The sequence below is a fragment of the Gobius niger genome (genome assembly GCF_951799975.1).
Source record: "Gobius niger genome assembly, chromosome: 20".
Lineage (NCBI taxonomy): Eukaryota > Metazoa > Chordata > Actinopteri > Gobiiformes > Gobiidae > Gobius > Gobius niger.
The window spans coordinates 24,456,221-24,482,340 of NC_136871.1; the positions used below are offsets into that span (position 1 = coordinate 24,456,221).

The 26,120-nt window shown below is 42.0% G+C and overlaps 2 protein-coding genes across 3 annotated transcripts in view; one reads left to right on the forward strand and one right to left on the reverse strand.

Annotated features, from left to right (window-relative positions):
• Positions 1 to 22,897, reverse strand: part of foxj3 (forkhead box J3) — a 120,530-nt gene extending 97,633 nt beyond the window's left edge. Inside the window, exon 1 of one of the 2 annotated variants that reach the window (XM_079579523.1) lies at positions 22,513 to 22,897. The gene's annotated coding sequence lies outside the window, so the exon portion shown is untranslated. The remainder of the gene's footprint in view (positions 1 to 22,512) is intronic. The other variant, XM_079579524.1, reaches the window with a different exon arrangement.
• A 1,103-nt stretch (positions 22,898 to 24,000) lies between these two features.
• ppcs (phosphopantothenoylcysteine synthetase) lies at positions 24,001 to 26,109 on the forward strand. The gene is made up of 4 exons (XM_079579011.1): positions 24,001 to 24,080; positions 24,607 to 25,117; positions 25,259 to 25,362; positions 25,562 to 26,109. Exons 2-4 carry the CDS (start codon positions 24,610 to 24,612, stop codon positions 25,886 to 25,888), a joined length of 939 nt encoding a protein of 312 aa, XP_079435137.1. The 5' UTR covers positions 24,001 to 24,080; positions 24,607 to 24,609; the 3' UTR covers positions 25,889 to 26,109.
• The last annotated feature ends 11 nt before the right edge of the window (positions 26,110 to 26,120 follow it).

Sequence of the window (26,120 nt, forward strand, 5' to 3'; positions counted from 1 at the left end):
CTCCTCGCGTGGCGCTTCCCTGTATACCTGCTCCAATCGTGCGCCATCCACGGTGTCGTTCATCTCCATTTGCTGTGACAGGAGTTGTGCGGAGATGGCCCAGCATTTTTCAAATTAATGTCATCGTCGATCCATGTTCACTCATCAGTTTCTCATCATTGGAAATAATAATGCTCAGTAATGCGTCTAAATGTTACAGAAGGCGGCACTGTGTTCTATAATGGCAATATGTCCCTCTACTGGGATTTATTGTGCATAATGCTTAAATAAAACCATGTACTTTAAAATGTACCCATGTGAACCAAATCTTTTGAGTCAATCTGAGAATTACAACTGAAAACACAACACCATCAACTCTCTTCAGCTTAAACAAAATGCAAAGTGAAGTCTTGTCATTTCGATTGAACCGGTGTCGGGAATCTCTTAAAAGTTGGAAGGGTGCACGGGGTGAGTTCGCACAGTTTTCCGAGCAGGTCAAGCCTCTCCTGACCTTGGATTTATTGGTCAAGAATCACAAAAGCACTCCTCTCTTCTTCTTCTGACTCATATCACTTGAACTGGACTCGCACCAACAGCAGTGCAGCGGAGAGAACACGAAGAACTGCCAGACCGCAGGATCACTGGGAGGCCATGCTCGGTTGCTGGACTTGCCGCAGTCGAGGCGCTTTTGTCCCGATTACTCAGTGAAAGTTGTGCGTCATGTGCCGTCCGGCGTGAGTCAGAGTCAGCGAGAGGCAAAGATACACACTGGACTGTCCCGTGGACCTTTGCTCACTGACCACTCATTACAATGTAGTCGGTGCTTTTGTCATTGTACGACCTGGCTGCCTCTTACTTCCTCTTTCTCCTGCAGCTCCCTCCGCTCCACAACTGTCTTTCACCATCTACTCCTCGTTTGTCCGCCGCAGGTGTGTGGAGGGGGGGCTCTTGGTGCCTCTTCAGTGTTTCAGAAGAAGAAATGTGTGGGTCTCAAATGCTCATAAGCCGGCGGTTTGTTTACTTTTAAAAAGCTGGGTTCATCCTTCACAGCTAGTACGGGCTCTCTGCAGGAAAAAAATAAAATAAAAATCCACTGAACCTCACAAAAACACAGCAAGATGCACTGAAGTATCCAGTAAAGCGACGCGGAATGCAGTTAGCAGAAAAGGGCAAAAAAACGCTGCTGTACCAAGAGAGAGGGAAGTTGCTGCTTGTTTACGCATCGCCATGACGCAACATGGTGGCGACAGTAGTGGTCAAAGTACCTGATTTAAATTCTTGAGTAAAAGTATATACACAACAGGCCAAATATTACTTCACAACATCAAAGTGTTGCGTATAATATAACTGTGGGGCTTTAAAAAAAAAAATGGTGGCTAAATATCTCACCTGTGCGGTAACAAAGGGGACAGACTTCCTTTGTCACGAGTCAGTCCACCAGCACAGCGCCACCTACTGTTCTGCTATTAACAGTGTAAAGAATGTAAGAATATAGTATAGAGAATTGAATTTATCTTTCAAATATAGAGAATTTATTTCAGATACCAACCAAGAGCTGCAAACAGACCTGACAAATTAAATGAGAGTTTGACTTAAAATGTTTCAGCACTCGTTCGCCCGCCACATTTACACCTAGTAAAGGTGGGGGAAGCGAAGGACACAACAACAGCGAGCGCAGATCAGAGCCGGAATCCGACTTCTAAACACACGAGATGTCCACATCAACACCGAAGCCACCGTCACCTTGGCAACTTCCTTGCAAAAACAGTGAGATTATAAAAGATGGAGCTGTACACTTTTTCCACTCGCTCAAAGGTCAGAAGAGGAATCTAAGTGTCAGTAAGATTTGATGTTTATTCATGTGATGAAATTCTGGAAATGACCTCCTTTGTCTAATAGTCAGTGGTGAGTCACACCGAGGCTTACCAACAAAATAAGACCATTTCAAAAGGAGAACTTGGATCACTTCTATATTTTCAGTACAAAATGACATATTGGGAAATAAAGTGGATCTTACGGCTCTACAAGACTTGCCTTTGGAGTATGGAATGGAAAGTTATGTCGGCCTATAGCTTAGGAACAATATGGTGATATCGTAAAACAAGCATCATTCATCTTTTTAAATCAAGATTCAGTTCATTCTGCACATTTAAAACAAGTCCAGTTCAAGCATAAGCATTAGAGAGAAGAGAACGCTGAAAAAGTGACTGCTATAGGCATCATTTCAGAACCTGTTTGTAGAGGTCTAAACTAGGGGCTATGGCAGAATATGTTTGTTCACGGGGCTCATTTACTTGCACAATTTGTTATTTGACTTCGACTATTTAAAGAAAACAGACCAAAAATATGTTTAGAGGTTTTAACCATGGTATAATGTTACCTTCATTGGTCATTTCTTCTTCTAGTGTTCTACTTTGTACTTCCTTTGCATCATATATGAAACACGATTAAGCACCGGACACTTTCTGAGCAGCTCTGTGCTTAAAGTCTGTTCATCGCGGTGCCATTGAGCTGCTTGCATGCCATTAGCAGAAACTTAACTTGTTTTTTTTAACTGTTGCCCACACTGCTGCCTGCAGAGGGCACTCATCCTGACCAGCCCTATTCACTGTGTCTGTAACTACTGACTGATTCAGGCTGAGGAACCAGAAATAATATTTTTGAGGAAAGGAAAAGCGACTTTCAAAGACATGGTCACAAAGCGCTTTACAGGGGAAGATTCAGTCCATACTCGCGGTGGTAATCTACGACGACTGCCCTGAGGTAGATAGAGGGAAGCGAAACTTTCAATCTGCGTCATCGTCCCTTCAATCCACCACCAACCACTCACTCCCACATATACCCTAATGTAAATGTTTTTTGTGGTCGGGGAAACCGAGTACTTAGAGGTGATGGGGAGGACATGTAAACTCCACACTGAATGGCCCAGTATGACCGGGAATCGAACCCGGGACCGTCTGGCTGCGAATCACGAGCGCTTGCCACTGCACCGCCAAAGTCAACTATACATGATGTGTATCTGTATTGCAAAGAAGTCTTACATGTAACGTAACTGATTACACTTCAGCAAAGCCACAGCATGAAGCAGCAGCCATCTTTCCTGTTGAAATGAGGTCATTTAGAAACGCTCTGATAAATATAACACAGGCTTTCTGCAAGAGTTGCATTGTTCCAGACTGAAGGTGCTGCGTTCGTTGCATTTATCATTTCCTGATTAATGTTCAACTTCACTGACGCCAAGGAAGGATGAACTCAGAAGGCCCTACATCAGTGGCTCCCAAACTGTGGTACGCGTACCCCTGTGTGCACGCAGGACGGCCCAGGGGGTATGCAACGAAAAAACAGCCTAGATTATAGAGAACAAACATCACATACTGTCTCTACTTTATTCTGGGGTTTCTGGCCCTTATGACGTAATATTAAATTGTTGATGAACACAAAGAGCTCTGATTGTGTGAGAGTTCACTGTTCAATCCAATGACCTCACTGACCCCATTCATTTACATGTGCCGAGCTCCAGAGAGGGATAAGTGGCCCCAGAGACAATTATGTTTGACCTCTCTGCAAGTTTTGGGCAGGGGCTTGAAATTAACCCGAAAGCAGAAGCTGCCAGTTTGTTAATATGCGATAGATTCACTGTGTAGAGTCAATTTTAAAAGAAATGTGATATGGTAAATGTAAATGGTCTCAACTTATATAGCGCTTTTCCACCTACATTAGGCACTCAAAGCGCTTTACAGCAAGTATCCACTCACCCATTCATACACCAATGTACGCAGACACTTTTACTAATATTGTTACTCCGCCTCAGTGATGTCAATGATTTGCAAAAGCTAAAGCAGCAAGTATAGATCATATGGAATTTTTTGCAAACTTGTATGACAGATTTGTAATAGCAAACAACATTTTTGACGCCAATATGAAGTTGTTTTAAGTTGTACTGTCTATTGTAGGACACAATACCAAAAAGCATTAGTTCAAGTCTCTCAACTTAGGATCCTGGCTGAATAATCACTGGTACCAAACCACTCCAATGAAGTCTGTCATTTTTTAACACAAAAACACCCAACCAAAGTGCTGTCAACTGTACAGGGTATAATGTAGGTGTGTCATTAGTGTGAAAAGAAAAAAAAATAATCATTTCCCTAGAAGCAAATGTGATGAAAAAAGCAAATGAGCGTGGTTGCGGTGGTCAGAGTAAATCACCACTGGGCCCTCTTTTAACATGACAAGATTCATTCAAGAAGAGACAAGATAAAAAAGACTGGAAATAGGCAATCACCCGTGATGACTAAATGAGGATTATCAGGCATAAACCCAAGCAGCAATCAGCATTACCAAAGAGCGCATAATTTGTTATTCTCCAATTAAACCCATCTTTGTCGGGGCGTCATTTAGATTTCTGAAACTGGACTTGTTCAAAAGGACAGTTTCAGAGAGAGCTGCGGGCGCCTGTGGAGAAGACGTCTTACCTCGGCCCCCCACCAAGACTTAGTGAACTGCATTTAATATATAATGAAAAGAAAAACTAAAGCATTCACTGGTGTGGATAACAGCCTGCATCATGAAATCACATCTCATTTCTGTCCAAGTAGAAAAAAAAAAAAAAAAAGCAGTTCTGTTGCTGTTGAATGTTTGACCACTTTTGATCAAACAGAAACTAGTCCATCTAATATGAAAAAGAAAATTACAATAGGTTTGTAACGCTGCACTCGGGCCCCAATTAGATTTTTCATTTTAAGTTCCATTTTTCCTTTTTTTCTTATTAATGACTCATTTTATAACCGAAAGCTGTTTATTTTAACATCTGCATTTTTGTCCTTGTTTCAGACTGTAACGGTGTTCGGACTTTTTATTTATTTTATTTTTTTACATCGATTCACATTTTAAGCAGTTTAAATTTATATTGTTTTTCCATGAATCGATAAATCCTTATATTACAACATTATGGATCAAATCAAAAATGTGCAATTTCTATCTAACCCAGTGAAAAATGTAGGGGCTGGATGACAGAAAAAGACGTCTGCATTTGACTATTTTGGAGGAAACTTTGGAGAAATCAAATTGTCTTATGTGTATCCTGATAACAGTTTTGATATTATATTATACAATATAACATAATAAACAGCAATTTACAACATCAGCAGTACAGAGTAAATAAAGTGATACTGTATGAACCAGAGGATCAGGTCCGTGAAGCAATTACCAATTTGTAAATTACATATTTTCAGACCAAAACATTACGCTATAACTGCAAGTAGTGGATCCATGTATGTCCCAGTGGAATGCACAGTCAAACAACCGACACACCGAAAACAATATAGTCACGAGTCAGACTCGATCTCACCACAAACTGCTTAAAGTCGGGTTCCTTCCTTACTGATCTGCACATATCAATCTATTAAACTGACCTGTGCTCGCACTTTAGGAGATCAGAGAAGAGAGGCGGCTCTTGTGATTTACAAGTCCTATCTATTGAATCATTTTGTGATCAGGACAAAGTTGAGCGGGCGCCCAAAGATTTGGGTGGGTGCTCGAACCCCGCAGCAGCCACTGCATCAGCGCCTATGACTCCATGTACCATCAGCCCCTGCAGCAGCTCCGCCCACGTGTGTGCAGAGCGAACTGCTTCTAGTCTCTGACCGGCCGTCTGTCGGCCCGCGCTCTTCACAGGACGGACTTTATTTCACAGAGATGCACAAAGGCAAAAGGCAGTGCAGCTTTAGAAACACGTGAAAGAAAGAGACTGGATGTTAGAACTGGGCTAATAAGCTCTAATATCCAATAACTTACCTTTTATTGTCTGTCTGTTTTGTTATGTTTATCTCTGTATAGATACAGACGGCATTGCTTCACAGGAAGGGCCGTGGCCTCGCCGAGAGGGACAGATATCAGAGCGACAGCAGGTAAAGAAGTTTTATGCCTGGTCTCAAGCAGAGTGTAATAAAACATGAGCAGGACACAGTGGGCTCGTCTAATTGATTTGCTATTCTGAAATTCATAAAACAAAACACCACACACTGCCCAAAACAGGTACTATCATAAAGTAGAACAGCTCTTAGTGTTTACAACATGACCGGCCCGCGATCTGCTCTGACAGCAGAATGAGCTGGGTAACTTTACGTAAACAATAGCAAAGAGCAAAGTGCACGAAATGAGATGACTTGCCTTGAAACTTATATGGTGTGCGAGCATATTAGAAATGCAAACATTCCTCAAATGAAAAGAGGGTTATTACACATTGCAATAATAATAATAATAATAATAATAATAATAATAATAATAATAATAATAATAATAATAATAATAATAATAAGCACTTTTTTGGACACTCAAAGACGCTTTACATCGTGTTGCAATATTTCCACAGATCCATCTTTATAGAAGGGCTGCACTAATTAGATATTTTTTTCTTCTGCAGATTTTCTTCATAATAAAACCTCAATAAAGACAGAATATCTAGTTGTGTGCCACAATTTTTGCAATTTGCCAATTCAAATTGCGATTTTGATGTGATTGTGACAAATGGTTCGGCGCTAAATGGCAGTTTCCCCTTTTACTGGAATGTGTCCATCTCTGCACTGTGCACATTAAGCCATTACAGACAGTGGCGCACCCCCCGCCGCCGCAGCCCCGACCCCCTGGTACTAAGCCTTTCACACTCGCCTTGTGAATCTTAATAGGAGGAGGGAGTTTAGCGGTGGAAGTCGAGGCACAACGCTGCTGTAGTCTTTTTTTTCTCTTTCAGAGGAAGTTGGATAAACGAGTTACACACACCCCGGGGCGCGCATGCCGGGGGGGTCTCCGTGGGGTCGGGGCCAATCGTGTCAAGACGGAGGCGGCAGACTAAAACAAAACTGACATATCAAAGCTTCACAGTCTTGTAGGGAAAAAGGAGGGGGGGGGGGAAAAAAAGAGCAGTAAAGAAGAAGACATTGAACCGGCGAAGCTCGTTGAAATGAAAGACATGCGCCACTAAAAACACCGCAATTAGCGATCAGAGCCGGAGAGGAGGCGCGAGCGCGAACCGCGGCGCACAGACACCTTTGCCGAATCAAAACGGAGCAGGGATCACACACCGGATGTTTTGAGGGAAGGAGAGGAGGGAATTAGGGAGGCATCTTGTGAGCTCAAACTTTAACACCACATTGTCATTGAGAAGAGGAGCTAAAACAGCAGCTCGACTAAAGCGCAATTTCCCATGTCGTAATGTGTGTCGAGCTGCGCAAGGGTGAGCCAACTCCAGGTGATCGGGAACTAGGAGACGGCATTATGGCCCAAAATTAAAATCACAGTAAAGATATAGAAATATTGCAATCAAAACACTTTGAAACCACAAACAAACACAATTCAAGCTATTTTATTCCCTCAATTGATCTAAATTTACTTGAAGCAATAGGCCTACGTCTAGTTGGAAGATGGAAGGGCCGGGCGATATATCAATATATTTTTAAATGAGATATGGAATCAGACCATATCGTCTATATCGGGATATTTCAAATTCAGATTAAGTTAACGAAAAGAAACAGGTCATATCGAGGTGATTTTTAAAAAGTGTATCTTAAACAGAGTACTTTATCTGGTTATCTCTTAAATGCTGCCCTCAGAAATAGACTGGCCCATTTCATTTTATAGGCTATTTTTGTGTTTTTTCATACAGTGTTTATGTTTACATTTTATATCGAGTTTTCAATAAAACTACTTGTATTTGGCTTTGACTTTGACTTAACATTTCATTTCACAGCTCTCACTTGGCGGAAAAATATCGGGATCGCGACTTTCATGAGGTAAAGAATGTCCTTTATGATCACCACTAGGGATGCACCGATACCACTTTTTCTAAAACCGATACGAGTACGAGTACTTGGATTTAAGTACTCGCCGATACCGAGTACCGATACGAGTACAAGGCTTTTTGTTCAACATTCTTACTTTTTTCACCACAGATTGGTTTGTAATTAGTAAATTTACTCATTTACATTTCCTTAAGTAAAGTAGGCGACACATTTAAGAGCAGTTATACTAGAATGGTGCTGATGCCATTTATTTGTTTATTTTTTATTTTCATTCAATGTAATTTTTTATTTTTTATTTTTATTGCACTGTGCATAGACAGAAAAGCCCATGTCCTAAAGCTCCTCAGTGCTTGAGCTTTATTCATTTATGTATTTGTATTTAACAATAGTATTGAGATGTTACTTAAATGGTCTCTTTTCGTCTTTACTTCAGCTCCGTGTAGATTTTCTCGTGTGTTTTGTAGCAACTTAGCGAGAAGCTACAGCGTTTTCACTGTTCTGCTGCAGCTCATTTTCGCTCAATATAAACATGCTGTATGTCTTTAATTTGGATTTTCTAAGGACTTTTTAGTCGCTGGGTTAGTTTTTCAGAAGAATAAACCCCTGGGCATAAAACGGCGTCAGAATGGCCAAAAGTGCGCTAGCCGCGAGTTAGCATCGTTAGCCTGTATGTTGTAAACACTGCAGACGCTGCAGCTCTAACAACATTAAGCTCTGGTTTAGAGAGCGCAGTCTGTAATAAAGTCAGCGCTATGTGGAATATTGTATTTCCACTAAAGAAGTCTCCAGTTTGTTGCTATTTTCTCTCTTCAGCTGAGAGGTGCGCCTCGTAGGTGCGCTGGCCGCACGTCAAATGGTATCGGTTTCTGAGTATGAGTACAAGCCTGTGGTATCGGCCCGATACCCGATACTGGTATCGGTATCGGTGCATCCCTAATCACCACCTTTGTATTTATTTCAGCTGAGGTAAAATGTTGTTATGCTTAGGGCTGAAAGATATATCGTTATCGTATCGATAGAGAAATGGCAGCACGGTAGCGCAGCGGTTAGTGCTCGTGCTTCACAGCTAGAAGGTCCCGGGTTCGATTACCACCAGGACGGGGCCTTTCTGTGTGGAGATTCTTCATCTCAGTGGGACTATCCTGGTTTAAACATTCAAGATATCAATATCGCAAAAGAGATTGAGATATCAACATTCAAAATATTATAATCGAAAAAGCAAGATATAAACGATATAGATTTTCATCAATAAAACTGCACTCTTTTGTATTATGATTTTATTTTTCTGAAAAATGCTTAGCTTTCACCTAACCCATAGTTTTATCGCATCGATATTGAAATATCTGGCATGAATATCGAGATATGAAATTTTGTCCATATCGTTCAGCCCTAGTTATGCTGATGCTGCTCCTTCATTGAACACCTTCCACAAGTGAAAAAGTACCACTATCCCACAACCTTTGATCCCATTGGCTGTTATTTTAGGCTGAACTGGGCATTAGGGAGACAGTTTGTGTACGCACACTTTTTACATCTCAAGTCCCAATCCTAATCCTTACGATATTAAAGTGCAACTGTGCAAACGTCAGCTCCAGTCACAGTGTTGCGCCAACGCACCGTCATTGCCAAAGCAAACCGACCAGTGCCTCGGGGCCACTTTCACTGATTCATCCGGATACATGAATCAGTGATACATGCACGCAGAGTAACGCTAAACTCACAACACCTACAGCGGGAATTAGGGATGCACAATATTGCAGAATGTCTAATTGTGTCGCAATTACAATTATATCGCATTCATGCTCAGGACAAACATTGGAGTGATTTGATCTACAAACAGCTAAACCAATCAGCTGTTTAACCAACACCGAGCCGAAAATGACAAGACTTTTTGTTCACATTGCACTTTTCTCCTTTGCAATTTCCAATAGACGCAATAAATTGTGCAATCCTAGCAGGAACGTTAGGATAATGGTAGTTCTTAAGCGAGTTATATTTTGAAATCGGCCTGATGAGACGCCGTGTGGCCCAAAAGTCAACTAATAAGCAACCAGATAATTGGGCATCTGTGATAATAAGAGATTCATTTTGAGGGGGCGGCCATTGCTGACACAGCCTTGTAGTTGATGATAATGTCTAAAAATGATCACCAAGGCACCCAAAACTGTCTTGCCTGAAGAGTTTCCCACCAGCCACAAACAGCAAACTGATTGTTAGATTTTTCAAGAATTTAAACGAATGACGCAAAATAACATGACACCACTGAGGGTCAAGAGGCTCATTACAAAGCCTGTCTAAAAAGTTAGCTTGATATCGAAACCAAATACGAAACAGACAGCAAACTCTTAAACTCTCGCCGGTATATCAAGACAAAGCTAAGGCCAATTCTTTAACTAGAAAAACTCTCAATTCAAAATGTCATTGGCAGACTTCACACTTTCCCCTCGAATACAGGAGGGCCCGCGACTGTATTGACCAACTTTGATTCACAGTATTGTTTTACAAAATAATAAAACTCTTGCTGGCACTCCTCGAAGACGTGAAAAGTAGGTCAGAGAGTCTCCCATGAGTCATGGCTTCTGGCCCGGGACCAAGATGAGCAGGTATGGGGGGGAGAGAGAGAGAAAGAAAAGGAAGAGAGAAAGTAAGGCAGAGGTTGGAAAAAAAAAAAAAGAGTGAAAGGAGAAGAGATCCTGGTGCCCAATAGTAGACTCACTCCTATTCATCAGGCTTATCCAATCCAGCAACAGCTCATTCGCTCATAAAACGTGTTGATGAGACAAACGGCACCTGAAGATACGAAAATCTCCATATCTAATAAAAGTTAGCAGCTCATTCATCTCTCTTTAGTCATTTGTAATCACTCTTAACAAGGTGCATGTTTAGTTTTCAACCTGTCCGACACCACAGCCAGTTCATATAGGCCAGGGGTGTCCAAACTTTTTTCATGGGGGGGCCGCATACTGAAGCGTACTCGGGGTGAATGTCAATGTCAATGTCAACTTTATTTGTATGGCACGTTTACAACAACACTAGGTGCCCAAAGTGCTTCACATACAGGTACACAATATAAAATAACAGTACAAAGCAACAAGAGAAGCACACACAGTAGAGGGTGAAGGGCCATAGTTCGGTCCCGCGAAACCTTCGACTAGCAGAGGTTTAAATTGTGCCACAACACCTTTATTTATGCTTAAAACCTTCATGTCAGCTCTGTCTCGCAATAAACTGTTAGTCGTTTGGTTAGAATTGTGTAGAATTATGACATTTCAAATAAAAAGGACAATCTGATGATGTGTACCGATTCAGCAAGAAGGCAGAGGGCCACCAAATATTGGTCTGAGGGCCGCATTTGGCCCCCGGGCCGCACTTTGGACACCCCTGATATAGGCTATAGTCAATCAATTCTACCTGTATTTACGTCACGAGTGCCCATTTATTAGAAAAGTAAAAGATGGTGGTTCAATGCAGGTCTCCGTGTGTGGGCAGGTTTTTGCTAATTTGTCAGTGATTGGTGTTTGACTGTTTAATCATTTGCACTCAAGAGGAAGTCAACCCAATACATCATTCAAGCAAAGTGAACCATCAACTATGAATGGTGAAATGCATGAAGCATTGCCAAGCGGTGTATCTGATAACAATAAGCAGCCCATTCACTCACCCGCCCTTCAGTGAGGCACGCAAATCTCTCAAATTGCAGCTGGTAACGCAAGGTCGTCTCCCAATTCGAAAACGCTCGTAGGAACTTCCGAAGTTACAAGTAGCTTTTTTGCAGAGCGAGTATCAAGTGTGTACTGCATACGGCTTATCATTGACTCCCAAGACAAATTAGACACTGCATCCGTTTGCGCATCACTTCCTGTACTAGTGGTTTTATGCAAGCTGAAGGCTCCAGTTTTATACTTGTCACAAATGCCAATGACCCGTTTTCATGTACATTTGTATCGTGAATTATACTTGTACATTATACTAAAACGTGAGCCTTTGAATTTCAAGTTAGATTTGTGATGATTTCGCAGTTTTGTCACCGAAGTCCAGCTCCTCTCGCGTCACCAACATCCTTCGATCTATGGTCACTGCTAGAGATGCACTGATCCAGCCCTTTTGCTTCCGATACCGGGGTTTGAGCATCTGCAGATATCCGATATTAGCCGATACCAAGAGACTTTCTTAAAAGTGGCTGCTGCGAGTGAAGAAGTGAATGGTCCTCTTATCTGCATTGTGAGATCAATACAGTATTGTCTTGTCATGATGTTACAGATCAATTCTCAATTATTAATAAACTAATGGAAAAATATTTAACAAGGATCACTGGATTTTTGACACTATCCTCGGGACAGGCTATTTTACATTAACAGATTATCAGATCATTACACCTCGTGCATTACAGTTAAGTTAAGTCAAGTGATACTACATTAATCTCTGTAGAGAAATTAGTTCTCTGCATTTGACCTATCCTCAGTGTCGCATGGGGCGACCTGTAGGAGCAGTGAGCTCCAGCCTGGGTCGGCGCTCGGAGACCCATCTCCATGATGTGGGGCCAGGCTGGTGGTCAGAAACACCTGGCTGGAGGATTAACCTATTGCACGTTTTTTTTTATAACCTACCACTAAACTATGCAGACACAGGGAGAACATGCAAACTCCACACAGAGAGGCCCCGTCCAGGTGGGAATCAAACCTGGTACCTTCGACCTGTGAGGCACAAGCACTAACCGCTGCGTCACCGCGCCTTATTCTTTAACAGCAAACTAAGAGGCCGATTATATTTTATTAGGCCACTCTAGATATTTCTATCATAGCTCTTGACCCAGCCCTGATTAGTTTCCATTAGCATTAGCACATTCGCGCTAGCTTCAGCATGCTGTTGCTAGCCGTGGCATTCTGCACGGCAATCAAAGGTTCTTAGCTTCAAAATGAGGTACACCATGTCCATATTCACGTAGGTTTAGTCTGTGAAAGTCGCGCGTTTAAAGCGGTGAGAGCCAAAACTTGCATCGGTTCAGTATCGGATATTTGTAGCCGATACCCTATATTGTATTTTTTCTAGTGTCGGCTCAGATCAGTATCGGATTGGTGCATCGCTAGTCACTGCTGTTGTATTTCATTCCTGCTGTATAAGATAATGAGACTCAGAAACACTATTCCATCAGACTCATGAACAGTAAATAACCCGTTACCTTCCATTTGCTCTGTTTTAGCAGTGTTAATGTCGTGGACTAAAATATTTAGTCTTAATTTTAGTCAAAGTGTTATTTTTGACGACTAAAATTGGACTAAAACTAAATTAAAAGTTTTTCATGAGACTAAAACTATGACTAAAATGTCCAGATATTTTAATCGACTAAAATAAGACTAAATAAAAAAGGGAGAGACTAACAAACTTCTATTGACCGTCTGAAAAAGCCTCAGATCATGTAAATTCTCTGCTAAAGGATCAGCTCTGAGCTTTGTTCATGTGGAGCAGAAACATGAAGCAGAGGAACAAGATTAAATATGATTATGATGAATATTATAAATGCAAAGTCGACTAAATTCGTCTTAAATTTAGTCGACTAAATTTACTTGCAATTTTAGTCGACTAAAACTAGACTAAAATTGAAGATTTTTTTTGACTAAAACTAGACTAAAATCGAATTACATTTTCGTCAAAAGACTAAGACTAAATTAAAACATGTCAAAATTAACACTGTGTTTTAACTGGTTATTCACTTCACATCTGCTGCTTTTCGTACATTCGTAAATCCACCATTCGTGTCACCGTTGTTCGGGACATATAGATCGTGTATATATTGTATATTCAGAGATTTGCTTTAATGACCTTATGGAATTATTTTCTTACCAGCGTATGTTACATGTGACACAGGAAAAAGACTTTGTGAATGTGCCTTCACTGACAATGGCAAAAAACCTATTCAGGATCTAAAACACAACGGCAGCAATAAGTTGGTAACAAAAGGCATGGTTTGCACATTGACAAGCTTCACACTTTGCTCATGTAACTCAATAAAAACATGAACTAAAAAGTTAGTGGAAATGAATAATGAACCACATCTCCGTCTTGAACAACTGCAGATCGGAAGGACCTTGTGTCGAAGTCCAACGACCCGCCTCTGTGCGTCTGAGATGGTGCGATGCACGAAACCTCTTTTTTACAACCGCCTTGTAAAGCGGCACAGACAGCGCCACCTAAAGGCCGAAGAAGCCCCGCCCCGTTTGACCCGTCCCACCCTCTCATTCATCCAGCCCGAAGGAGAGGCATGCGGGCAGAGGAAGTGTGACTCATCAGGGTAACGAGGCGCATTCTTGGGAATTCTCTGCAGACGTTGTTGTTTGTAAAGAGTTGGGGAAGAGAATGGGACAGTGTAGCAGCAACAGCAACAACATTCAAGTCTATCCAAGAATGTACGAAAAACTAACGGAGCAAGACGGACATGCTTTTCCTAACAATCCACAACTCCGTAAAGTCATTTTGCAGTTTTCTAATAGGTCATGTTGAAGAAATATTGACAAACTAAATCTTACATACTGTACTAACTGGCCTCAGGAGACTAATATGCACCGGATGAAACTGTTTTATTTATCTACCGTAAACTATTTGACTTGCATAATCCCTAACATGGAATTCAGTTGATAAGCATTTTCCAGAAGCTAATAGATTAACCATTAAACAAAACTATGTCTGCTTGAGAGAGTGCGCAAAACAGGCGAAACTTTCAATACGCAGCCATTGTTTTTTATTGTGGTTAGACGGAAAGATTTGTTACATGAATTTGAAAAAGAAAAAAAAGACCTCCTCATGCTCCAGACAAATGACAGCAAAAAAGCGTTCAAATTGTGCTGAATTTGCAAAACACGCAGGTGAGAGGTTTGTAAAAAAAAATAAAAAAAAATAAAAAAGTGTAAAAAAAAAAAAAAAAAAAAATCACAGACATTTAACACATCCATCAAAAGCCCGCTGCGCCGGACCAAAACCACATCTGTGGAAGTTGGCGCTGGTCAGAGCAGATCATGAGCCTCACGCACCACATCACACGCAGCTTCCAAATTCTACGTGAGCGCAGCTATTTCTGGAACAGGCACACACACACAGACACACACACACACAGACACACACACACAGTCAGACACACAGTCAGGCAGACACACACACACACACACACACACACAGAGTCGGTCTGCAGCGGCCCGGGACAAAAGGAGAAGCTAAAAGGCAAAGGTCCGGGTTAGCCAACGCAGGGTTGTTGTCATATCTCGTGATGGCAGAAATGATTGATGGGACAGAAATAGCGGTGGCATATGACGTGATTGGGTGATACGGAAGGTGACACTGAGAAAAACAGCACAAAAAAAAAAAAAAAAATGCAATAAAAGGAAGTTGCAAATTATGTCAAATGTGTTGGGGCTACAAATCAAAAGAAAATGTGCCGTTACCTTAAAGCTACACCGCGTAGGATTTTACACCAAAACAATAAATTGAAATACAAGCATTTATTATATGACAGATATTTTCATAATTGAAAAATGCCTCATAAATGAACAAACCTGTGCTGTGAGCGGCTCAGCTCTACTAAGACATGACTGTCGTTTTACTGGGAGTGGGTGCGTCTCCAGCTCGTCTCCGTGGAGATGTCGACTAAAGGCAGCAGAATTTGAGATTTAAACAGGTTCTGTTCACAACCAAATCCATTCTTTGATTACCCACTGCAGAAATAGTATTTTCTGTGTTGAGCCGGTCATTAGGAGCATGTTTATTACGGATGAACAGTGTAGTCCAAAACGTTACGCAGTGTGCCTTTAAAGAAATGCTATTCAAGGTTAATGCTGCCTCACAAGGACAATGAAACATCTAATATTATGCATTCATTCAAAGTTTTATAACTCCAAACATAAACCGGCATTTCCGTAAAACCAACATGTCTCCACAGCTCAGCCCAACAAAACTATTTTCCAGTTACTAAAATAAAGTATTTTGAAGATCTAATGTATATCTTGTCAGTCAAAGCCATATAGAATCTCCATGGAGACGAGCTGGAGATGTCCCGCACTCAGCAATGTCGTGAGTCTGTCTGAGGAGGGGAGGGGCGCACACACCCGTTCACTGCGTTTGAAATGATATTTACTGTTTCAAGTGTTACGCAGCATGGCTTTAATAAATACTTTCAATTGTTCCTCTCGCAGACACCGCATGAACCACTGAGTAAAAGGTCGACCCGAGCAATAAGCCAGCAACAGAAAGCATGATTTGCAGATCCAAATTTAGCCTCTCTGCTCATGTACTACACAGATCCTCGTCAATGTGTCCCGTTTTGAGAATGCACCCGCTGTAGCTTCTGTACAGTCTCAATCAAATATTATGTTTGCGGCAGTGGCAAAGTTGAAAGGAGGTTAGAGGTTTGTTCTTGTCGCAGTTCTAATCGGCCGGGCGACGTCAAACACTGGACAAAACGGTTGAATACTTTTATCAGTGACTCATTTTTCCGCTTCGTTTCCCATTTCCTACCATGCTGTTTATTTAAAGCTATCAGGGTAGAGAGAGAGAGAGACGGCCCAGCAAAGAGCAGCAGCAGATTTAGAGTAACAAAATGCGGGGGTCACTCTCACTAAACCCACGAGTTTGAGTGAAAATTTGAGTTCTTTGCAGCATTTGTAAATCAAGTTAAGTTAAAAAAAATAAAAAAATAAAGCTACTTGCTACTTCCTCTCAATGGGAAACACCTACTGCAGAAAAAGTAAATGCTTTCATGATAAAAGTTGAACACTTCACTACTAGGGCTGTACAATTCATTGCAACAAAGTCTAAATTGCAATTGGAATGGCTATTATTAGCAAAGGGCTGCAATTATTTAAGCAGTGCAATAGTCTTTGCAATTAAAAAAAAATCCTTATGTTGACTTTAAACGTTGTAGTAACACTGTAAATTAGACTTTTTTTTTAGCAGCCAAACTATTAGAAAGAGAATATCATCCATGTCCAACTGCAGATAGTATCTTTCCTCACATGAAGAAACTAAAGGAACACACAGATACTCAAAGATCAGTCAGTGAAACAACTCGTGACTCCCTTCTATAAAATGGAACTAGCATTTATAACAATTTAAGGTGCAAAACTCTTCAAATCTGGTTTAAAGATGGTAGTTTGGTTACTGTATTTTGGTATTTGGCATGGATCTCGCGACCTCAACTTCGTGACCCATGACATTGGTCACAAACATTCATGAATTATTATAACTTCCAATGCACTGAAAACAAATTTACTTTTCATAGAGAACTGTGCAACTCATTAGCGCGCGTAAAATCTCAAAAAACATATTTTTGCCTTTTGCTCCGTCTCTTTCTCGCTATGCACACATTAGGCAGTTATGGCAGAGTCTCCCATTACAATTTACAACGGCGAAGCCCCAGCCTGAAATCACCACATATATCACACACAACCACACTATTATTTTTTCACAAATGAAAATATTCGGGCACATGATCAAGTCAACTTTCAGCGGGTCGAGTTCAAAATTTATTAGCCTTTATGCTACCGCAAGAGGATGGTATGAGTCACGGCAAGCTACCCCCCGCCTCGCGCATTTTTCCCCTTCACTTTCTGAACTCTTAAGTCTTAGGTACAGAGCGCCTTCGCCTGCAGAGAGAGAAAAGAGGCACTTATTAGTCAGACTGCAAGCAATGATGTCTATAGACTTTTTCATACAAAACATGAACAAATGCCGATAATATCAGGCATCAAACCGATTTCTATCAACATCACGATCCCGTGATGGGCGTATAGCACAAGTGTGTACAGCCAAGTTCAGCTCAATCGACATAGGAGGAGGTACGGAGCTAAGCAGAAGAAGCAAGCAGCTGAATGAATAAGAAATGAAAGTGTGTTGGGTAAATTCGCAAGAGAGGGAGAGGAGAGAGAAAGAAGTGTGCATGGGAGTTGGGCTGAAAACCCAAACGTGGTTGCGGCTTTCCTCACATCCAGTCTCTTTAAAAATTCATTAATTTACAGCAAAAAATAGATTAAAGCACCCAGTTGAGCTAAAATACAAAGATTTGGCTCCTGAATAACATAAATGATAAAATATCTCCTTCAGGCTCCAGGGGATTTGCCTGGAGAAATACTATCCCTTTTTCTTCCACCTTGATGCCCTTCTGCAAAAAGAATTGTGTTTCTTAATTGTTCTTTTTAATGACGGTCTGGGAAAAGGGCAAAGAGGGAAGAAAACTGCCGCATTTGTTCATTTATTGCTAAAAAACTATTGATGCATAGCTTAATACAGCTTTACTTTTTATTCTCCTGATTTTCTTTTTCTCATGTGACCAAGATCTGGGCAGCGCAGCTAGTGCTCATGCCTCACAGACAGAAAGTCCGGGGTTCAATCCCCCAGGCCAGTCGAGTTCACATGTTTGTCCTCATGCCTGCGTAGGTTTCCTCCGGGCACTTGGGTTTAAACTGCATCCAAGGGCCCGTCAGAGCCGTGATGATGCGCACATGTCATCCCATTCACCGCTTGACATCGAAGACACCGTGAATCAATGACGGCGGCTGGCGAAAAACGCCGGAAAGTGCGGTCACGGTAATTGCTTGGGCCGGCTCTAAACGAGGTTCACTTAGGTGCAATTATCCTTCTCTGATCTGGCACATAAAGAAACCTTTACATGGAGGAGTGGGCCCGCACAATGTGATCGCAAACACAATTCAAATCGGAATCAGGGACGCATTTCCAGCACGTGAAGGAGTTCGTATGAGCTTCATTTACGTACCTTCGCAAGGATGCATGGCAGCTGATAATGTGAAGGCCAGGGCTCTCGCAGAAACAACAGTTTGTTTTTTAGCAGCGTAAGACAGAGCACAGCAGCAGAATGACGGGTTTGTTGCTCATTTGACAATACGCTAGATTATTATTGTGTATTTTGGTTTAACGCCGAGTTGATTCTTGTAGTATAATGCAAAACGTATACTCGAATAACATTCCTATACAACCTGTGCATTCTACTATTGATGGATATGTAAATGAAATTAATAAACAACAGACAAAGGCAGCACAAACTAAGTTCAAATGGGACTCTGGAGTTTGCATGTGCAGGATGAGCACTCAACAAGCTCATATAGATAGAATCCATGTTCATTTTCTCAACTCATTTCTGGATAATTAACTAATACACACCTCAGAGTGTCACATACCAAAGATGCCATATAAAGGAGCAAACCAGGCAGGCGTCTCTCTGCTCTCTGAACGGGAGTGTCTTCTCCAGCTAGAGGCCATCTCATTCCTCCACCACTGGACCTTAAAACGGACGTGTGCGGTGCGTATTAAAAATGCAGAGAGACTTTATTTTATTTATTTTTCCATCATTAGTGAAATGATGCCAAGTAACAATACATAGCATCATTTGTTAGGTTATTTTATGGCCTGAAGTGGCTTTAAAGTTTGAGAATACTATAGTGCTCTATATTACCAGGGTAGATGAAAACAGACTGGTGTATGTTGTACTTTTATTGGGAGCACCATTAATGTGATTTAAATTTACTATGTAGTGATTGAAGAAGAGAAAGACAACTTGAAGCTAAAACCAGCCAGCTGACGATACAATTCCAATACAAAGTCAAATATATTTCTGAAGAAACATTCATTCAAACCGAATGACCAAAATCTCCCAAAATCATGGTTCTACCGGCTCATTACTTAGAGGAATTTCCATCAAAACTGTTACTTTCTCTCAGCTTTCCTTCAACGCTACAAACAGGAAGTCTGTACAGTGTATACACTACTTCTACTAGATTTATCACAGTGAAACGGAAATAAAGGTGTTTCTTTTTCGTAACGGACATCCACATTGCCACAGGCCCAGCGACCACAGGAGCCTGATAACCTGCATCTCAAGGACGACCATTTGAATAATCACTTCAAGAAGGCGACAAATTAAAAAAGCTCTTGGAGAGACTGGACTCGCCTAAGGGCCCCCCGCTGCATACAAAATGAGACCCAGGTATTCGAGATTTACTCAAAATACACTCCCCATTATTGACCCCTGGTTGCTGCCCAATTTTTAATAAGATGATAACAATAGAATTACTGGAGAACGATTGGGAAGGTTTATAATGAAAAAAAGTATGTTGAAATTGAATTATTGCAAATCCATTCAGGTTTTAAAAGAACGTAGACTCTGAATATCACAATACCACATGTTTGTACCGTTTCTTCTTCACACAGCAAGAGGGTAAACCGAGCTGCTCTGACCCAAGCTGAACCATTGCAGCCCTCTTTAGTGCAAACAGTGCTTCACCCAGATTACAAAGTGGATTATTCTCTTCAGAGTGCACCACGTCACTTATGTCACCACCGGTTCTGCAGACACCGGCACCGAGAGACCTTGGAGAAGAAGGTGTGATGCTTTGAAACCATTAGGCAATAGACTTTACAAAGAGCACTGCGAGCTATAAAAGAAAAAGAGAAAAAAAAAAAGCCACCATTAAAGACTAGCTGTATCACATCCTCCCCATTCACACTCTGTAAACGGCTTCCGTGAGAATAAGCAGATGTGTAATCTTCGCTGCTATTAAGTTAATTCACCCTTGTTTAACAAAAGAGAGCAACAGGCTACACAACAGCGCGGCGCAAATGGCGGGGTCTTAATAAATAAACAAGGAATGGTGATGTGCAACACTAAACAAAATGACAGCAGCGGGGAGGAAAAATCAAAACAACAGATAAAGCGAGCACCGACAACATGCGACGTTAAAAATGCCCAGATCTCCTTCTTCCGGTGTAGCTAATTAGAGTGATCACCGGCCCGCGGTTCAAATTAGGCCCCCAGAGCTCCCATGTGGCCCTTGGAGAGTCCAAAGCAGTATATCTAGTAGGGTTTGATTTCCAGAGAGCTGCTGCCCCACACAGTGTTTGCTGTGAGCATTTTTGGCCCTCGGGAAATCATCCACGGGACCAACGGCCCATTCCAAAGTGAATACAATAGAACGGAATGGAAAAGCATAGAATAGAATGATTCATTCTTTACATGACTTTTTAGGTAACTGACTTTTTGATCATCTTAGAAATGGCAAAGCGCTAGAATATTAGCAATTAACATTCAGACTTTCAAACTGTATTTTCCTAGTTTATGCAAAATAGAAAAGACGACGTCACGCCACGACTCCAAGTTGAATTTACAGCCTTAATAAAAAATGCTGCATGTCCCTCGTCTGCAAACAGGAACTGATTGTGCCCTGCAAAGATTTGTGCGTGCAATCTGTAAAAAAGAAAAGTGCCTGAGCTACACACAAGGCCAATTCCTCAACAGCTCCACGGCTCACAAAAGGGCTGCAAGTCCCCTCCACAGTATGTACTGCCAATCCGCAACTTTGAAAGCTACCTTTAATATGACCATACAGAAATGTGGATCTTACATGACGGATTTCGAAGCCGTGGTAAAGTCTGACTACAGGACACACACAGGAAATAACCAGGTTGGGGTAGCAAAACTTGTGGCAAAAAAAATGGGTTAGAGTTTTAAACTATGAAGTCGCTGCATCATTCATTTAGCACAGGCATCTGAGCTTGTCACAAATGTAATTTCTCCTCTAACCCACAAATGCAGTTGTTCACAGATATCTTTAGCCATCTGTGTTGCAGCAAACCTCCCCATCCAGACAGCCCACTGAATGCCTGCTATTTAAAGGATGGGTGATTAAGAAGCAAACCAGGTCTGACCTTTTGATTGCGGGTGCTGACTAAAGCCACGGGCATGTTTTGGAGCAGGAGCGTGGTGGTCTGGAGCGTGGCGGCGTTTTTGGGGGCAAACCTGCTCCAAAGATGACATTGTGTTCATGCTGATAAATGAGGTTTATGGAATATGTAACATGTCGTTAATGATTACTGTGGCGCCGCACACCCAAAGCAACAACAAAAAAAAGCATAATAAAAACCCGCCTGTGCCGTCTCATCTCACCCAGGGCGCACGGATACGCCGATGACGCGGGAGCACATTAACTAAACATGCTTTTGCACTTGTTGAGTCCGACATGCCAAGGCACAAGTCTTTAACCCACCGAGGGGGGAGAGGTTGGGGGGGGGGGAATCGATATCTGACAGAGAAACGTACAAGGCGCTCGAGAAAACCGGGCGATTGACACTCGAAGCGAACACATTGCAACAGCTGTGCGATTCAAAATACCTCCGGCGCACGTAGGAAACGCCAAATGACACACACGCACACACATGCTGGACACTACGTCTCAAATACCAAACAGCTAGCTAAACCACGGTCTTTTAAGGGCGGGATTGGTCAGCACGTCCACGCTACAAAAAGCCAAAACAAACCTTCATACTTGGGGTCTCGGTCCAAGGCGAGAGGAGAGGGACGTGCCAGGCGATCGGGCTAAAGTTAGCTGGCTACAGAACTGGCTAGTTAGCTGTCAAAGTTGCCCTGTCAGGTGTCACCGGTTGCACGGGGGAGGCACGGGGGGAGGAGGGCTAGCAGGCTAACCGCGGAGGGGGAGCTGTCAACTTTACACAGGAATAGGAGAGCGCACGATACGCAACACAAGGAAACCACCGCTTTGGCTCTTCCCGTTGAAAAAGGTGTCCCCGTGCAGCCGTCAGAGCGCGCAAAGCAGTGCGTCACGGCCTATCCACGGGGCTCAATCCCCCCCCAGAACAACTTCAGTGGCGCACACTTCCCCCCCGTCCAAAGTCGCCCATTTCACGGGCCTTGAGTTCAACTTCCATGCCCGCGTCGCGCACTTACTCTGGGTGAAAGCTGCTGCCGTGACGCTGGCTTGGCTGGCTGGGCTGGCTCCGCGTAAAGAGAAAAAAAAAAAAAAAGAAGAAAAAAAAATCCTTCACGGTAGTTTTCTCAGACTAGTACTGGTTGCCCCCTCCCCTTCGTTCCAGCTGCTTCATTCTCTCGTCAGAGGTTCCCGTGGAGTGTCCCCGGCGCCGGGGTTATAGGGTCCAAGTCTGCGCGCGGATCCACCGGTGTGCCCGTGGTGGTGGTGGTGGTGGTGCCGTGGCCGTGGTGCTTTACTGCTTCACTCCGCCTTCAGTTCGCCTTTCTCTCGGCGGCGGCCCAGCCAACATCCGGGACTCTCCCTCGTATGGGTTAAGGGCCCGGAACTACTTTCGTACACGAAGGACGACGCGCGCAAAAAGGTTTTTTTCCTCTGGTTCCCTCTGTGCACCTCTGGCCCCGCCGCAAAGGAAACTAGTGCCGTGTGTCTTTCCCACTTTCCCCGCACCTCAGTGCGTGTGTTTCACATGTGTGCCACGGAGATGACTGATGCCGAGCACGAGAGGAGACGCACGCATCTCATTATTTTATTTGTTTTTTTCAAACGGAGAAGAGGTGTGTCAACAGACTCACAATATTATTGAATTACGCTGTGCACAATGACAAAAATCAAATCACTTTTACGACACAGTAAGTGCAGTAATTCAGTTACATCCATACATTTTGTGCAAGTTTGAAATAACCTGGGAAGTTTTGTCACAGTTGCAGTCGGGAAATACTTTTTAAATTATTTAAATGTACATTTTGTTATTAATATTTTTTATATGACACCTCTAGCCTTCAACCAATAAATAGATTACTGGCTGCCCTTTATAACTTAACAAATAGCCTTCTGATTAAAGTCTGATAAAGTATCTCTTTAGTTCAAAAATTAGCCTAAATTACCACCAAAATCCATCAGGGTATCTTTTTTCATTATAAAAGGAAGAAGTTGGTGGAAGCTGTTGATATTGTTGGTTGTTGTTTTTCACAACACTGTACTCTGTGTTTGATAAGAAAGAAAGTGAAAAAGTTGAGTTGCCTGAGTTTTGCACTTTGTACACACAATGCTGAACCACCATCATCTATCGCAGTGCAACAGCGCATCTCACTGGTTGCTTTGATACATGGCACTGCATATACACGTTATTAACATTTATCCTTTTCAACAAATGACCAAACGTTCAACGTAATAAACACCACATTTTAAAATAAAGCATAGACTAAAAATATGTTGAGACCATATCATCCAAAATAATATAATAATATTTATATAATTTATTTAATATTTAAATATGTGTATTTTAATTGCTAATTGCTTTGATCAAAGTATTTAGTCGGATAAGGGCAGTTTTTTTTTTTTTTTACAGTAAAATATAGTGTCCCAAATGGCGCTTTCCACTGTGGAGTCGAGGACAGTTCTCAAGTTCAACCGATAAGTGGCGCCAAACAATCACATAACAATCTGGGGGCGCAGAAGAAGTCCGAGAAATCAGGAAGTTCAACACTGGAACAACATTTGACAGAAAATTGTTTTGAAGGCCAAAGTAAGTATTTGACAGACTTGTTTGTATCCCAGTGTTTCAGTGCAGTGGTTCACATTATGAATTATAAACGCGTGACAATCAGCAAGTCACGTTATGCGCACAGTTAGTTTATCGTCCAGTCCTCACATGTTTGTGCACTAAACTTCTGAAGAATATTGAATTTGTATTGTTGAAAGATGCCACGAGTTTGTTCAGCTGCCAGAGGTGGTTACTATGATTACTCAAAGGTTCAGAATACATTTGGTTCATAAACCGAATTTAAATTATTATTATTTTTATTATTATGATTATAATTGTTGTTATTATTCTTATTCTTATTCTTATTATTAACATTGACATTAACATACTTTTATTATTTGTTTATTCCTATATTTCAAATATTGTTTATTTGTTCCATTCTTTCCTTTCAGAGTGCATGAAAACTCGAAAAATGGGTGTTCTAACACATGTGGCCTGTTGTGTATTTTGTCAGTATTTAAAAAGAATAGTCTGTAAGATTGAACTGCTCTGACCTCCTCTTGTCCAGGTCATGGCAGAACCAAGCATAGATGGGAAGCTGGCTGAGGAGTTTGCGGTGCCCTCTCATGTTGAAGAGGTGAAAGCGCGGATGACTGAGTTCGCCCAGTACCACACTTCAGAGGGGCGCAGGGTGGTTGTGATCACCTCAGGTGGGACCAAAGTTCCACTAGAATCCCGCACCGTCCGATTTCTGGACAACTTCAGCAGCGGGAGGAGAGGAGCCTCTTCTGCTGAGTACTTCATAGAAGCTGGATACGCAGTCATCTTCCTGCACAGGCATCGATCACTGTATCCTTACACTCGAATGTTTTCAACTATCAACATGCTGGACGCACTAACGCTGAAGAGTGAACAAGGGGAGGTGGTGGTCGACCAGGAGGTGCTTCCCAACATCACCAAAGTGCTCAAACGGTACCAGGAGGTCAAAGAACACAGGCTACTTCTGCCAATCGAGTTCAGTGCACTTGCAGAGTATCTGCATCTTCTCAAAGCAGCAGCACAGGCCCTCAGCACTATAGGTGAGAGGAGTATTTATTTGTAATGTAAGTCCCAGCTATGTAATGTGTATATAAGTTTTACTCTGGAAATCTTCATTGGTTTACTGTGATGCTGCGATGTCATGCAGAATAAATCCCAATGTTTGGCATTTTTATCATTAGGATCCAAAGGAATGTTCTACTTGGCAGCAGCAGTGTCTGATTTCTACATCCCAGCATCTGAGATGCCCGAACACAAAATCCAGTCTTCCAATGGACCACTTCAGGTTAATCTTCGCACATTTGGGCTTTATGATAAGAGACAGAATTGTGTGGTAATACAGTATTTGTCTTTTAACTGTAATAATGGCACTTGCTTTAACTGGGTTAAATTAGACATTAGTTCACCCAATTTCCAAACAAATCCTGTTTCTCCCCAAATTACAATGTATTTAATTTTTATTTTTATTTTTTTATCTCCGACAGCTCAGTTTGAACATGGTCCCGAAGATCCTGTCTCCTCTAGTGAAGGACTGGGCCCCTCAAGCTTTTGTCACATCTTTCAAACTGGAAACTGATGCATCCATCCTCCTGGGCAAAGCTAAAAAGGCCCTGGACACTTACAGGCACCAGGCTGTAGTGGCCAATGTGCTGGACTCGAGGAGGGGGTATGTGGTGGTGGTGACCCGGGACTCACAGGTGGAACTTATTCTGACGGATGAAGATGCAAAAAAGGACATTGAGATCGAGGAGAGGATAGTGAGCAACTTGACATCAGCGCATTGCAGGTTTATTGATCAGAACAAAGTTTGAGGCCTGATGAAACTGCATGCTGGATGCGTAAACTCACTGGTCACATTAGGTACACCTACAGAGCCTAGCGCCTTAACGGTTTAATCAGAGAAAGTTCATATGAGCCATCAGGAAAAAAGAAACAGTGGTGACTGTCATTTGTTGCAATGATTAAGCCCATAGAATTATATTATCCAAGTCACTGTGTTGCATTTATTGTTTCAGAGTTGAGAGAATGGAAAAGTCACAAAGC